The sequence below is a fragment of the Poecilia mexicana genome, unplaced genomic scaffold (assembly GCF_051168715.1).
Source record: "Poecilia mexicana isolate PSO_F unplaced genomic scaffold, ASM5116871v1 scaffold_6, whole genome shotgun sequence".
NCBI classification, from domain to species: Eukaryota; Metazoa; Chordata; class Actinopteri; order Cyprinodontiformes; family Poeciliidae; genus Poecilia; species Poecilia mexicana.
The window spans coordinates 6,583,041-6,596,815 of NW_028263375.1; the positions used below are offsets into that span (position 1 = coordinate 6,583,041).

General features: G+C 41.5%; 1 protein-coding gene across 1 annotated transcript in view; it reads left to right on the top strand.

Moving 5' to 3' along the window:
• The window catches only part of znf423 (zinc finger protein 423), a 180,649-nt gene that overhangs the window by 73,730 nt on the left and 93,144 nt on the right, over positions 1-13,775 (top strand). The window contains exons 4-15 of the mRNA XM_088006140.1: positions 3,395-3,572; positions 5,057-5,181; positions 5,575-5,656; positions 5,740-5,815; positions 6,018-6,298; positions 6,385-6,662; positions 7,407-7,793; positions 8,527-8,708; positions 9,592-10,131; positions 10,824-10,971; positions 12,109-12,651; positions 13,274-13,458. Coding sequence (XP_087862266.1) covers positions 3,395-3,572; positions 5,057-5,181; positions 5,575-5,656; positions 5,740-5,815; positions 6,018-6,298; positions 6,385-6,662; positions 7,407-7,793; positions 8,527-8,708; positions 9,592-10,131; positions 10,824-10,971; positions 12,109-12,651; positions 13,274-13,458 — 3,005 coding nt within the window. The remainder of the gene's footprint in view (positions 1-3,394; positions 3,573-5,056; positions 5,182-5,574; positions 5,657-5,739; positions 5,816-6,017; positions 6,299-6,384; positions 6,663-7,406; positions 7,794-8,526; positions 8,709-9,591; positions 10,132-10,823; positions 10,972-12,108; positions 12,652-13,273; positions 13,459-13,775) is intronic.

The following is a 13,775-nucleotide window of genomic DNA, read 5'->3' on the forward strand; positions in this document are numbered from 1 at the left end:
TTTTACTGTTGCGCCGCCTTTTCTCTGTGCAGATGCTTCATTTATGGTTTTCACTTTGTTGCAGCTGTTCAAATTTATCGCTTCACTGCAAAAACACCAAATCTTACCAAGTATTTTTACTCTAGTTTCTGGTGCAAATATCTTAAGTTTAATCTTATTTCACGTTTTAACTGACAAGTAATTTTTCAGAAAGATATGGGAGCTTGATTCGGTCAATAATTCCTATATATTTTTTTAAATTACAAGTTATAAGTGAAATAATGAGAAAAATGTCTTGTTTTACTACAAGTTACAGGCTGGAAAAATGTCTTTTTCCACTTGCAGATTATTTCACATGTACACTGCAAAAACACAAAATCTTACCAAGTATTTTTGATCCAGTTTTATAGTGAAAATATCATAATTTCTTTTATTTATATTTTGCTGAAAAGTTGCTTGTAAGTTAGTTTTGTCTTATTTCAAGTGCACTAATATATTTGCACTGGAAACCAGACAAAAGATACTTGGAAAAATTTTGTTTTTGCTGTTCACTATTGCGTCAGATTTCTCTCTGAAGGTGAGGTTAAGCTCTGGATTTGACTAGGCCATTGCAGCACCTGGATTTTCTTTTTCCGCAGCCATTTTGTTGTAGGTTTTCTGCTGTATTTTGTATTTATCTTGTTGACCCAGTTTGGGCCAATCAGCAGCTGTTACACAGATGGCCTCTCTTTGCCTCAAAGGTGATTTTTTATTTTTATTTTTTTTAAGAAATTAGCGATAGCATCACTGTTCACCTTCCAGGACAGAAAGAAACAGCTGCTTACATCTTGGTGCCAGTTTCTACACCAGTCCCTAACAGTTTTTGTTTTAGCATCGAAAAGACAATCAGCACAGTAGCAGGCAGGTGGTCATAATGTTTTGCTAGGTTTCTGTTTAATTAAAGGGGATCTATTCATATTTTGCATGTTTTTATACTTCATTTTGTCTCAACTACTTTTAAAAACAGCTCAAGCACTTAAAACAACCACCCAGCAATTGTTTGGCAATACGTTCATGTTTTTTGGTGTCTGGACAATGAGTTGTTTCAAAAACTTTCCGAATGTGGAGTTACAATTGATGGGAACTGCCCGTCACCTAGCAACCCCAACAGAGTTCCTGCCCGTCACCTAGCAACCGCAGCAGAGTTCCATCTCATTTGGTCAGTTGGTTTTACCCCTGTACAATGGCTGCTGGAAAGGACAAGTGTTTTATTGTTGACTTTCCATCCAGAAATCACTTCCTGCATTCTTCTTGATTGTGCAGGAACCTCCACTTCTGCTTTTCAAATATGTGTTGTTGTATAACTGTGCATCTGTTTGCAGCCATTTTCACTTGCGAGTGTAAACGTTGAGTTGGGGGGGGGTGGCCAGCAGCAGCTTATTTGGATTTAAAGTGACAGGAGACCCTAATGGCCCATAATGGGCAGAACTGAGCAGACTTAAATCTTCTTATCGAAGAATGACTTTGTGTAAAAAATGTGATGAATGTGTTTTATAGAGACCATAGACATATCCTAACCTGTTTAAGGAAGCCTAGCAGGTCACCTTTAATGTTGATTTAGTGACTGGAGTCCAAACATGCCCCATCATCAGCCCTCCACCTCTGTGTTTAGATGTTTGCTTAAGTCTGTGAATTTATTTTAGAGCCTTGCTTTAAGGCTTCATGTTTGTGTTCCTTTAGTCTGATTTTTGAGCTCAGTGCCCCCTGCAGAGTTATATTTGCTCATCCCAAATCTGTTTTCTTCGCCTCTCTGCACGCTGTGATGCAGCTCCCACTGAAACTTCACTGCAAAAACACAAAATCTTACCAAATATTTTTGATCTGGTTTTAGTTCAGCTATCTTAGTCCACTTGAAATTAGACAAAAATAACCTACAATTAACTTTTTAGCAAGATATAGAGGCTTGTTTTAAGTCAGTAAATTCTTAATATTGATGAAAAATATTATCAGTGAAATAATCTGCCATTACAACTAGTACATTTTTTATTATTATTAAGGAATTATTTTCTTAAAACCATATATCTTGTTGATAAGTTACTTATTAGTCAGAGTATTTATTTATATTTGCTCTAGAAACTAAATAAAAATACTTGGCAAGATTTTGTGTTTTTGCAGTGTTGCAGTATTAACTACACTTAACATAAGACAAAGCAACTTTTCTGAAAGATGTAGGAGCTTGATTTGTCAATAATCCCAAATTATTGATAAAAAAGTATTAGTTATAAGTAAAATAATCTGCCAATATTATAGTATGTAATATGGCAAAATGTCTTGTTCCGCTAGCAGATTATTTCACTTATAACAAGTAATTTTTTATCAATATTTTAGGATTATTGACCTAAAAGCTCCTCTATCTTGCTGAAAAGTGACTTCTAAGTATTTTTTTTCTTGTGTAATAAAATATTAGCAGTAGAATTTAGACAAAAATTCTTGGTTAGATTTTGTGTTTTTGCAGTGTTCTCTGCTTCTCTTCTGTCTAATCTGACATTTCCTCCTTCCTCCATCCTGCCACTCCAGCGATTCTCTCTGTTTTTATTTGTTTTCTGGCTTCACTGATGCGACACTCAGATAACGCAGACGCTGCTCTCCTTTACATTTTCCAGGCGAACGTTAAATATCTTCGCCGCGCTGCTGCGGGGCGCACAAAGAGCAACAGAACAATATCAAGCATAATTCAGCCTACTCTTTTGTTGCATCCAATCCATTCTGAAGTGTCTATTAAAGGAGCTGTGGCCTTTCTGTCGCCTCCGTGCACGACTACGCCGGAGGGGGGGAGAGAGAGAAAGAGAGGAAAAAAAGAGCAGTGTATAATCTGGTATGTCTGACAGATAAAGGGAGCGAGTATCGCCATCTTTCCGCTCTGTTCTCCTCATCTCCTAATCGTTTTTCTGACGTTTCAATCTGCCAAGGCCCTAATGAAAATATGATGAGGCGGATCTGCGGTCCTCGGGGATGGAGGGGAGGGATGGAGCGAGGGATGGCTGCAGAGGGAGGATGAAGGGAGAGAAAATACACTCTGTCCTTATTTCCGGGCTCCGGTGGGGATACATAGTTCTTGGAGCTTTCTATTTAGATGTTGCCACTGCAGGAGCGCATCTCTCTCCCTCTTTCTCTTCCTCTCTTTATCTCTGCCATCCTCATTTTTGTATGTATATTTATGTATGAATGTTTGTGTGTGACTAGGATAAATGTGTTTATTTTTTGATTATATCCTCCTATGAACTCCCACAGGCTTCTCCCTTTTGCCATCCAAGAAACATAAGACTTCTCCTTAATCATCCCACTTCGCCCTGCTTTACCCTCACTTTTCCTCTTTTTTTTTATGATCCTGCAGCTGTGAGTTAAACAACGCCTCCCCCTCCCTCCTTTCCTCTAGATGGCGACGATGACCCCGCCGGCCTGTCCTGGGTGCCCTCCTCGCCCTCCAGCAAGGACGTGGCGTCGCCCTCCCAGATGCCCGACGGCTGCTGCGACCTGGGCATGGCCACCGGCGGCGAGGAGGAGGGCGGCGCCGGCCTGCCGTACCCCTGCCAGTTCTGTGACAAATCCTTCAGGTATCTCCTCCGCATCTGGATCCCGCTCATGAATATCTGGGTGCTCATAAATAAGCTGCAGCCACTTCGCTGTTATTTCCATAATAAAGTGGAACGCTAAGGCAACAGTAAAGGGAATGAGGTGAATACATTTCTCACCAGCGTCTCCGGAGACTCAGTCAAGAGCCATTTTAAGAACAGCTGTCTTACACACACTCCAGAGTCATCATCATTATTATTCCCCGTATTAATCGTTCTGCCGAGCTCACCTCCTTCTGTCATTCTTCAACACTCACGCCCTTGTTCCGCCGCGCAGAAGCAGCTAAACCCCTTCAACTTCTCGCACATTTAATGACATTTAATGGATTTTACTGGGATTTAAGCTGACAGATAAACTCATAATAATTATATATTTTAAATTTATCTGCTTAAAAAGCACACAGATAAACGAGGTGTGAATTTGCTTGAAGCCCTGCTTACTTGGATACCCCTAAAGAAAATCTAGTGTAAATAAATGTACAGCTGTAGAAGAGAATCAGGGACACTGAAAAAAAACTAATTCAGACTCTAATCTTTTGAAATCAAAAGCAAAAATAAAAAAGTAAGAATTCTAAAAAAAAAAAATTACTTTAATCTCAGTAGCTTGATAATTTTTGAAAAGAAGAAAAATAATTCTAAACTTAATCTCAGACTTTTTTCTCAGAATTTTCACTTTTGATTTCAGAAGATTTAAGTCAGACTTTTGAGAAACAATCAGAATTTTTACTTTGATCTTAGAACACAGAGCAAATTCAGACTTAATTCTCAGAATTCTGATTTAGGCTGAGAATTCTGAAACTAATTCTAGAATTCTGATGAAAAAAATTATAAATCTGAAGTTAAAGTGACAATTCTGAGATTTATCAGAATTTTTTTCAGTGTCTCTAATCCTCTTCTGTAAACGTTATTAGAGTTTGTTGTGAAGTTTACAGCAGATTTGAGTTATGAAACAATTTTCCAAGCTTTAAACATTTAAATGAATCAGCCAAGAGACTTATGGGAACTCTGAAGGAGCTGCAGAGATCCACAGCACAGGTGAAACGTAGCTATTAGAAATATTTGCAAGGAATTTTCCTCATTATATCCCTTCCAAAAAAAAAAAAAAAAAAACAGATTTGAGCTTAAAGAACTTAAATAGCTTGACTTTTGTTACTCACCAAATCGATTTTAAATTAAAACTTGACATCAAGTTAGGCTGAGGCAGCAGTTAGTGGAAGTAACACTGCCACCTGTAGGTCGGAGGCAGCATCACTTAATTGCAATGATTTTGACTATTTTTGGAGAAAATTAGCAATAAACTCAAAATTATGCTTTAGATCTGTTGATTTTTGGTGAATTTCTGTGATAAAGGAATCACAAAAAACTGGAAGGATTGATTTATAAAAATCTATTATAAAAATTAAGTAGGAACATTTAGTTCCAGTGTTTAGGTTTATGAAATAACTCCTGGTTCTGTCCGCTTTCAGCCGCCTGAGCTACCTGAAGCGACACGAGCAGATCCACAGCGACAAGCTGCCTTTCAAGTGCACGTTCTGCAGCCGCCTGTTTAAACACAAGAGGAGCAGAGACCGCCATGTGAAGCTCCACACAGGTTCGTTCAAACGTCTCTGCAGCTCATTACTCCTTCTTCTCTTATTGGCTGAAGAGTCGTCATCAGGTGGACTGAGAGGCCCAAATATGGAAAAGATCCAATCAAGTATTAGAGTTACTGGGAATAGATTTATTAAACCTCAATTCTCCACCACTTGTTGAACATTGCATACTTCTTTTTGTTACTTTCCCAGAACTGAAATCTGTCTTTACAGAAATCACTGAGCCTGAATGAGCTCCAGATTATTGAACAGATTGTTAATAAGTCAGATTTTATGCATTTTGCTTAAGCAGCCTTGCAGTAAGAATCAGAATTAAAAACCTCCTCTTTAACTTTTTTTGTTTTTGTTTTATTAAACACCAGGAATCTCATCTTCAGTTTTATCGCCTGCAGGTGATAAGAAGTATAGCTGCCAGGAATGTGAAGCTGCGTTTTCTCGCTCCGATCACCTGAAGATCCATCTTAAAACACACAGGTAGTAGCATTAAAAACCTTTAAAAAAAAGTGTATTTCTGTTTCTTCAGTCTGATTTGTGGCTTATTGATTTTTCCTCTGCAGCTCCAGCAAACCATTTAAATGCTCAGTGTGCAAACGTGGCTTCTCTTCCACCTCATCGCTGCAGAGCCACATGCAGGTAAACGGCTTCATTTTCTCTAGAAATGCACCGATCCACTCTTTTCACTTCTGATACCGATATTTCAGGTTTAATATTGACCGATACCGTTTCGAAAAACAATGGTATCGGAACCGATGTAGATATTAATATTGGGTCGGTGCATCTCTAGTTGTCCTCCAAAGCGAACAGATGAGTGCATTAAAACGTTCGGACCTTGCAGGCTCACCGTAAGAACAGAGAGCACCTGGCGCTGCGGAGCGAGAAGGACGGCGGGAAGAAGGGGACTGGCGGAGACGTGGACCTGGACCAGGACCTGTACATGTGCGATTATTGCGAGGAGACGTTCAGCCAGACGGACGAACTGGAGAAGCACGTCCTGACCCGACACCCACAGCTGTCCGACCGGGCCGACCTGCAGTGCATCCACTGTCCGGAGATCTTCCTGGACGAGGCGTCGCTGCTCACGCATATCGAAACGCAGCACGCCAACCGGAAGCACAAGTAACGGCAGCGTTCCGCGTTCTGAACGCTCCTGATAGGAGAATCGCTGCAGCTGGACCTCACTGTGGTTCTCCTTCCCCTCCCAGATGTCCGGTCTGCTCGGAGCAGTTCCCGTCCGTGGAGGACGTCTACTGCCACCTGGACAGCCACCGCCAGCCCGACTCGTCCAACCACAGCGCCGCCAGTCCCGATCCGCCGCTCGGAAGCGTGGCCTCCATGAGCTCGGCCACTCCGGACTCCAGCGCCAGCCTGGAGAGAGGCTCCACCCCTGACTCCACCCTGAAGCACAGCCAGAGCAGCGAACGAGGCCGCAGGAGAGGCGGAGACTCCGGGGAGGACGGAGCGATTAGTCTGGCCCATCAAGGTACTGGTACCATCAGCTGGGACCATCAGCACCCTCACAGGTCTGCCTGTAAAAGTCAACCCTCCACCTGGATCTGATCCAGAACGCTGCTGCTGGCGTTCTGACTAAAACCAGGAGGTTAGAGCACATCACCTGGTTCTACAGTCCTTCCACTGAGAGAATAGACTTTAAAATACTGATGTTAGTTTATAAATCACTGAACGGCTTACAAATATTAAAGATCTGCTGTTGTTACCTTCCAGATCTCTCAGGTCTTCTGGTTCTGGTTCTGCTCTGCATCTCCAGAACCAGAACCAAACATGAAGAAGCAGCTTTCAGCTTCTATGGACCACAAATCTGGAACAAACTTCCAGAAAACTGCAAAACAGCTGAAACACTGAGCTCTTCTAGATCTAAACAACAAATCCACCTGTTTAAAGTTTTTGAAACATAATCAATAAAACATTAATCAACATTTTGATCTGTAATGACGACACTTGGAAAAATGTAATTTTTCCATCGTTGAGTTTTTGTCTTTTTATGATGTACAGCAAATTTCAGCTACTGCCTTGTAGCTGAAATTTACTATACAAATAAACTTGATTGATTGTTTTAGCAACTAAAACTGTTTAAGAATTAAGTGCAGGGAAGATACTGACTGCTCTTGCATACCTTCAAAAACCCCAATTTAATAGTAAATTATTGTGGAGAAACGTTTTCCTGCCAATGATTGACAGTGTTAATGTCCAGCTCTTGTTTCTGCAGGCTCAGGAGGGAGTTGGGCTAAGGTGACGTATTCGTGCCCGTACTGCTCAAAGAGAGACTTCCACAGCCTGGCCGTGTTGGAGATCCATCTGAAGACCATCCATGCAGACAAGCCGCAGCAGAGCCACACCTGCCAGCTCTGCCTGGAAACCCTGCCCACGCTCTACAACCTCAACGAGCACGTGCGAAAGGCCCACCGCGCTAGCGGCGGGAGTGTCGGCTCGGCGGCGGCGGCAGCGGCTTTCCCTCTGCTCCAGTTCACAAACGTCACGGCGTTTCACTGCAACTATTGTCCGGACATGTTTGGAGACATCAACTCCCTGCAGGAGCACATCCGAGTGTCCCACTGCCTGCCTGGGGGGATCATGGCAGGATCCACCACGCTAGGTCTGCTCACTCTGAAGCTAACGGCCTCGGTCTAAAACATCTGTCAGGATTACTGAGACCATCAGTCTGACCCTAACCCAAAAATTATGATGTTTATTTATAGCTACCACTTAAAATAAGTCTTAAAAGGAATAAAAATAAAAAAATAAAATGTGATAAAACATATAAAAGCTAATTACAATTTTTTAAAAAGAGTGACTTTGGCAAATTAAACATTTTTATATGCTTTTCATTGTATTTATAAGAAGAAAAATGAAATAAAATATTTATTTCAAACAAATAAAAATGTCAGACAAAAATAAAGTGAAGAAAATCATAATAATAAACAAACATAAAATAGCAAAATTTCTATATCCATTTTGAAAAAGAGTAGGAAGGCGACAAAGCTAGGAATAAAAATAAATAAGTAAAATAATAAAAAAAAACATAAAAAGCTAGATAAAATTAAAAGAGAAATAAAAGATTTTTATGTTTTTCATTATATTTATGAGAAAGAAAATGAATAATAACCCCCCTAATGGTTTTCTATAAACATGTCCTACATTATACATATTTACACATCTAATGTTTATAATTATACAAATCATTTGTACAATCCTATAAAATAGATTAATATTTGTAATTTAACTTTTGTAAAATGGGAATGGAAGATCATTTCCGCAGTATTGTTTTGCTGATAGTTAAAGTATTGAATGATTAAAAACTGATTTCTGACATCCTGTCGCTCCTCCAGAGGGGAACCACGCCTTCTTCTGCAACCAGTGCTCCATGGGGTTCCTGACGGAGTCCTCGCTGACGGAGCACATCCAGCAGACGCACTGCACCTCGGCCACAGGAGGCGGGACGGCGTCGGGAGGAGCCGTGGCCAAACTGGAGTCCCCTGTCCTCCAGGCTGCGTCTCAGTCCTTCATGGAGGTGAGAATCTGAACAAATAAGAAAACCTGACACCACTTTAATTCTCTTTTTTTTGTTTTTTTTATTTTTTGCAACTGAAATGCCAAATTTGAGTTTATCTGTTGTAGTAAATGTTTGATTTGAGCTCAGCTAAAGCTTATTGCTGAGTTGGCTCATTCATGAGTTAACTAAGTGAACTTAAGTTAGACTATTTATGTTAACGAGTAAGCTACCCTCATGTTAGTTTACATTAGCTAACGTGAGGTTTACTAAGCCAAAAAGTCTTACTATAAGTGTTAGTTTTGTCTTATAATGACCAAAAATACTTTGTAAGATTTTGTGTTTTTGCAATGTAGGCTGAAGTTTGCTATTATTTGCATTTTTTGCTAACTTTGAGTTCTTTAGCTGCTCCTTTGTCTGTTATAAGCACGTTTTTAAGAATTTAGTTGAAATAGTGGATTAGTTAGTTTGTGTATTTAGTTTTAGACGTAGGTTATTTTTAAATAACTTTTTTCTGTCGATCAAAGGGTGTTATTTTTTTCATAGGTTTAATTAAAGAAATGTGAACAAATTGTACTTCCTTCAGTTAAGAACTGAGAATGATTCATAGTTCAGAGTCAAGTGGCTTAATTAACACAAAAGGCTGAACTTAAAGGTCAAAACCACTTTAAAGATTACTGACGCTTTGGAAGGGAAAGGAGTTTAAAAATGACTCTAGATTTCTGCACAGCTCTAAAAACAAGCCGTCAAATCTAATTGTGATTTAAGGAGTGTGCTTGTTTATCTTCCTCCTGCTCTGCATATCTTTCTCCATTTCCTCTCTCCCTCCACAGGGACGCAGCATTCACCGTTGGGGACTAACGGTGAATGCTGATTTTTATGAAAATGTATTTTCCATGTCCAGGTCTATTCCTGCCCTTACTGCACCAATTCTCCCATCTTCGGCTCACTCCTCAAGCTCACCAAGCACATCAAGGAGAACCACAAGAACATCCCGCTGGCTAACAACAAACGGCAGGCGAAGGTGGCTGACCTCAGCCCAGCCTCGTCCGACGTGGAGATCTCCTCTCCCAAACGCCACCGCCTGGGCGGTGACTCCACCCCGTCCCTGGGAAGCAACGGCGATTATCCCTGCAACCAGTGCGACCTCCGATTTTCCAGTTTCGAGGGTTTCCAGGTGCATCTGAAGTCTCACCTGGAGATGCTGCTGAGGCGCCAGTCCTGCCCGCAGTGCAACAAAGAAGACTTTGAGACGCAGGACGCGTTGCTGCAGCACCTCACGGTTCATTACACCACCACGTCGACGCAGTATGTGTGTGAAAGCTGTGACAAGCAATTCTCGTCCGTGGACGACCTGCAGAAACACCTGCTGGACATGCACACCTTCGTCCTGTACCACTGCACCCTCTGCCAGGAAGTCTTCGACTCCAAGGTCTCCATACAGGTAAACCACACACTGCCCTGCACAACATGGCCGCTGGACTCACGCTAATGAGACGACAATAAAACCTCTAACGTCTTTCTATAACCAAGCCCTAAAAGATGTAGATTATAAAAAAAACATCTGCTGTATTTCTATTAAAAAAGAAATGTAATTAAAATCACATGTGAAAAAGTTTGTTGTGTTCTTCTTTAGTTTTTAACGACAGCTTGCATCCATCAATGTTACACTGCTGCCAGCTTGAGTTTTACTAGAGTCTGTACTATTGATATTGTAATTTTATGGCTTTGTACATTGATTGTATCTAGGGTTTATAGGGACTTTCATTGTGTGTCTCATGATAATGTTTTATTCACTCACCTGGTCAGGGACTAAAGATGGAAACAAGCTAAACTAAATCTGAGACAAAGCATCTTTTATTAGTGTTTTTTGCACATTGTCCCTATTTTAAATAAACTAATAAACTAAACCATTGCATGTTAAGGAAAACAGTCTGGAAAAGTCCAGAGAAGCATTTAATCTAAGTTTCATACTGGATTTCTTAAGTGTCCAGCAATAAAATCCTTTCCTCTGTAAGTCTGCTGCACAACTTTTGTATTTATGTTTCAAAATTTGATGAAAAGGTGGAAAATAGATTAAGGAAAAGTGGAAATTTAAAATGAAAACCCATGGATTTATGTCCCCCTGCCTTCCAGGTGCATTTGGCTGTGAAGCACAGCAACGAGAAGAAGCTGTTTCGCTGCACAGCCTGTGCCTGGGACTTTAGAAAGGAGGCAGACCTTCAGCTCCATGTCAAACATAACCACCTGGGTCAAAGGTCAGGCCTCCCTGGAGGACTCGCAGGTACACTCATATCTCTCCACACATTTTCTGTTTTGCTTTGACTCTCACACTTACTTTAGTATCTTTGGCCATATTTTCATTTTCAACCCTTTAAGAAGACAAAAACTGGGATTTCTACCATCTGATCCATCAAAAGCGGTTAAAGTTACTACCTTTGGCCGCTAAAGGAGCCGAAATGGCGAGTAGGTGTGAAGTAGAGGGCAGTGTGAGGCGGTTAGATTTATTTAAAGACCTTGGTTGTTCAACCTTCCAGCTCCGCAACCAAGTGTTTTTCCTCTAGTTTCTAGTGAAAATATCTTATTACACTTGAAATAAGACAAAACTAACTTACAAGTAACTTTTCTGCACAATATAGGAGTTTGTTTTAAGTCAATAGTTCCTTAATATTGATAAAAAAGTAATTGAAATAACCTGCTAGAGGAACAAGATATATTTCCTATATTAAGCCAAAGTGACTTCTGTTACTGGCAGTTACATTTTTTGGGAATAAGTTAATGTTTTTTGGTGTCTGGAAAATGATCAGTTTCAAAAACCTACATATTATCAAGTCACATTTGACAGGCACTGGGCCACTACCTAGCAACCCCAGTAGACTTCTGCACGTTACCTAGCAACCCAAGCAGAGCTCCAGCATGCTTGGACCGCTGGTTTTACCGATGTACAATGGCTGCTGGAAAAGACGTGTTTTGTTGTTGACTTATCATCCAGAAACCACTTGATGCATTCTTGTTGGTTGTGCTGGAGGCTCCACTTCTGCTTTTCAAAGATGTACGGTTACATAATTGCACATCTGTCTGCAGCCATTTTCACATGTGAATGTAAACATTGAGTTTGGCGGCATAACCAGCAGCAGCTTATTTGGATTTAAAGTGACAGACGCCCTAAAACAGCTCAGAATATGCAGAACCAAGTAGAATAAAATCTCATTATCTAAGAATAATTTTGTACAAAAATTAAAATGAACATGTTTTGCATAGACCATAGACCTGTCCTAACCTGTTCAAGGAAGCGTAACAGGTCACTTTTTAAGCATTCTGGATTCTGAAATCTTTCCTATCATGGGCTGAGAGGAGAGAAAAAGCATAACAGCGCACAGTAATCATAGTTTTGACGTTAACAAGGTGTTTCTTCCTGCAGGGCTGAAGCCTCGGAAGTGCATCTTCTGTGGGGAAACGTTCGGAACAGAAGTGGAGCTCCAGTGTCACATCACCACCCACAGCAAGAAGTTCACCTGTCGCTTCTGTGGCAAAGCTTTCCACGCCATCTCGCTGCTCGAGAGACACCTGCGGGAGAAGCACTGTATCTTCGACGGCAGCAACGGCGGTGGCACCGGCAGCAGTGGGAGTCAGAACGGGACGCCCAACGGCCTGGCTCAGACCTCCAAGCGGGGAGGAGCAGGAAGCGGCGCGGCGGCAGCAGCAGAGAGAGCGACGGTGGCGGCCGCCGAACAGGCCGACCTGCAGAACATCCTGCTGAAGGGCGGGGTGGTTGGGGGCGGGGGGTCGTCGCAGGCAGGCGACACGGCCAACAGTCATGAGGCGAGCGGCGGAGAGGAGGAGCTGGACAACTCCGAGCCCATGTACGCCTGCGACATCTGCGGCGCGGCATACACCATGGAGTCGCTGCTGCAGAACCACCGGCTGCGGGACCACAACATCCGGCCGGGAGAAGACGACGCAGGTAAAGCTGCCGTCCAGGTGGGAGGGCTGGACGAAATGTAAAATGCTACAAAGTCATTTTGGCTTAGTTTGTAGTGAAAGTCTCAATATTCTTAAAATAGAACTTAAAAGTGACTTTTCAACAAGATATAGGAGCTTGATTGAAGTCAGTGATTCATTAGATGAGAAATGGAAGTTAGCTTTCCCGTGTAGTAAGACATTTGCAGTAGAAATTAGAGAAGAAATATTCTTGATTCACTTCATATGAGTCCATATTGATAATTACTGGTTCATTTTTTGTTTTAAATATCTGAAATGCAGCCTAACTGGTGGCGTAACCTTTCCTTTATTATCCATCGTTTTCACACTGCATCGTTGTTTTCTTTTATTTTCATGACGGAATCTTAAAGTGCTGCTGCGCCAGTCACGCCACACATTGTTGCTAGGCAACCAAAAAAGGACTGAGTTGCTAGGTAACCAAGGAGAATGAGAGTTAGTTGATTCTACCAACCTTCAGTGAAATTTTTGCTTATTCTCCCTCATGTGTTGTCTACTGATATTGATCTTGTGTTTAGTGCGATACATATTGTTTGTACAGGATCAGATTTTTATTTTTATGTTTTTTGTTTCTTTCTGTTTTCCAGGTTCCAGGAAGAAGAAGGCAGATTTCATCAAAGGGAACCACAAGTGCAACGTGTGCTCCAGGACGTTCTTCTCTGAGAGCGGGCTGCGTGAGCACGCTCAGACGCACCGCGGCCCCGCCAAACACTACATGTGTCCCATATGTGGGGAGCGCTTCCCGTCTCTGCTGACTCTCACTGAACACAAGGTACAAACTGATCTGCAGCTCTGGGTCTGTGTTTGAGTCCAGTAAACGTTTGTTTCCTTATTGAAGAATGCTGAGAGGTTGCAGTACCAGCTCTAAGCTGTTTATTTTCCTCATACTAACTTTTTAAAGGTTTTATTTAGTGGGTGAATTTTTGAGATGGATACATATTATTATTAATGACATTTCAGACTGGATGAAGTGTCTGATGACTTTCCCATCAGATTGGCCAGTCATGTTTTAGGCTGCATTCACACCAGCCCTGTTCTGTCCAACCAAAACAAACACAAGAGTCCAACGATAGCGGGAGAAATGACAAA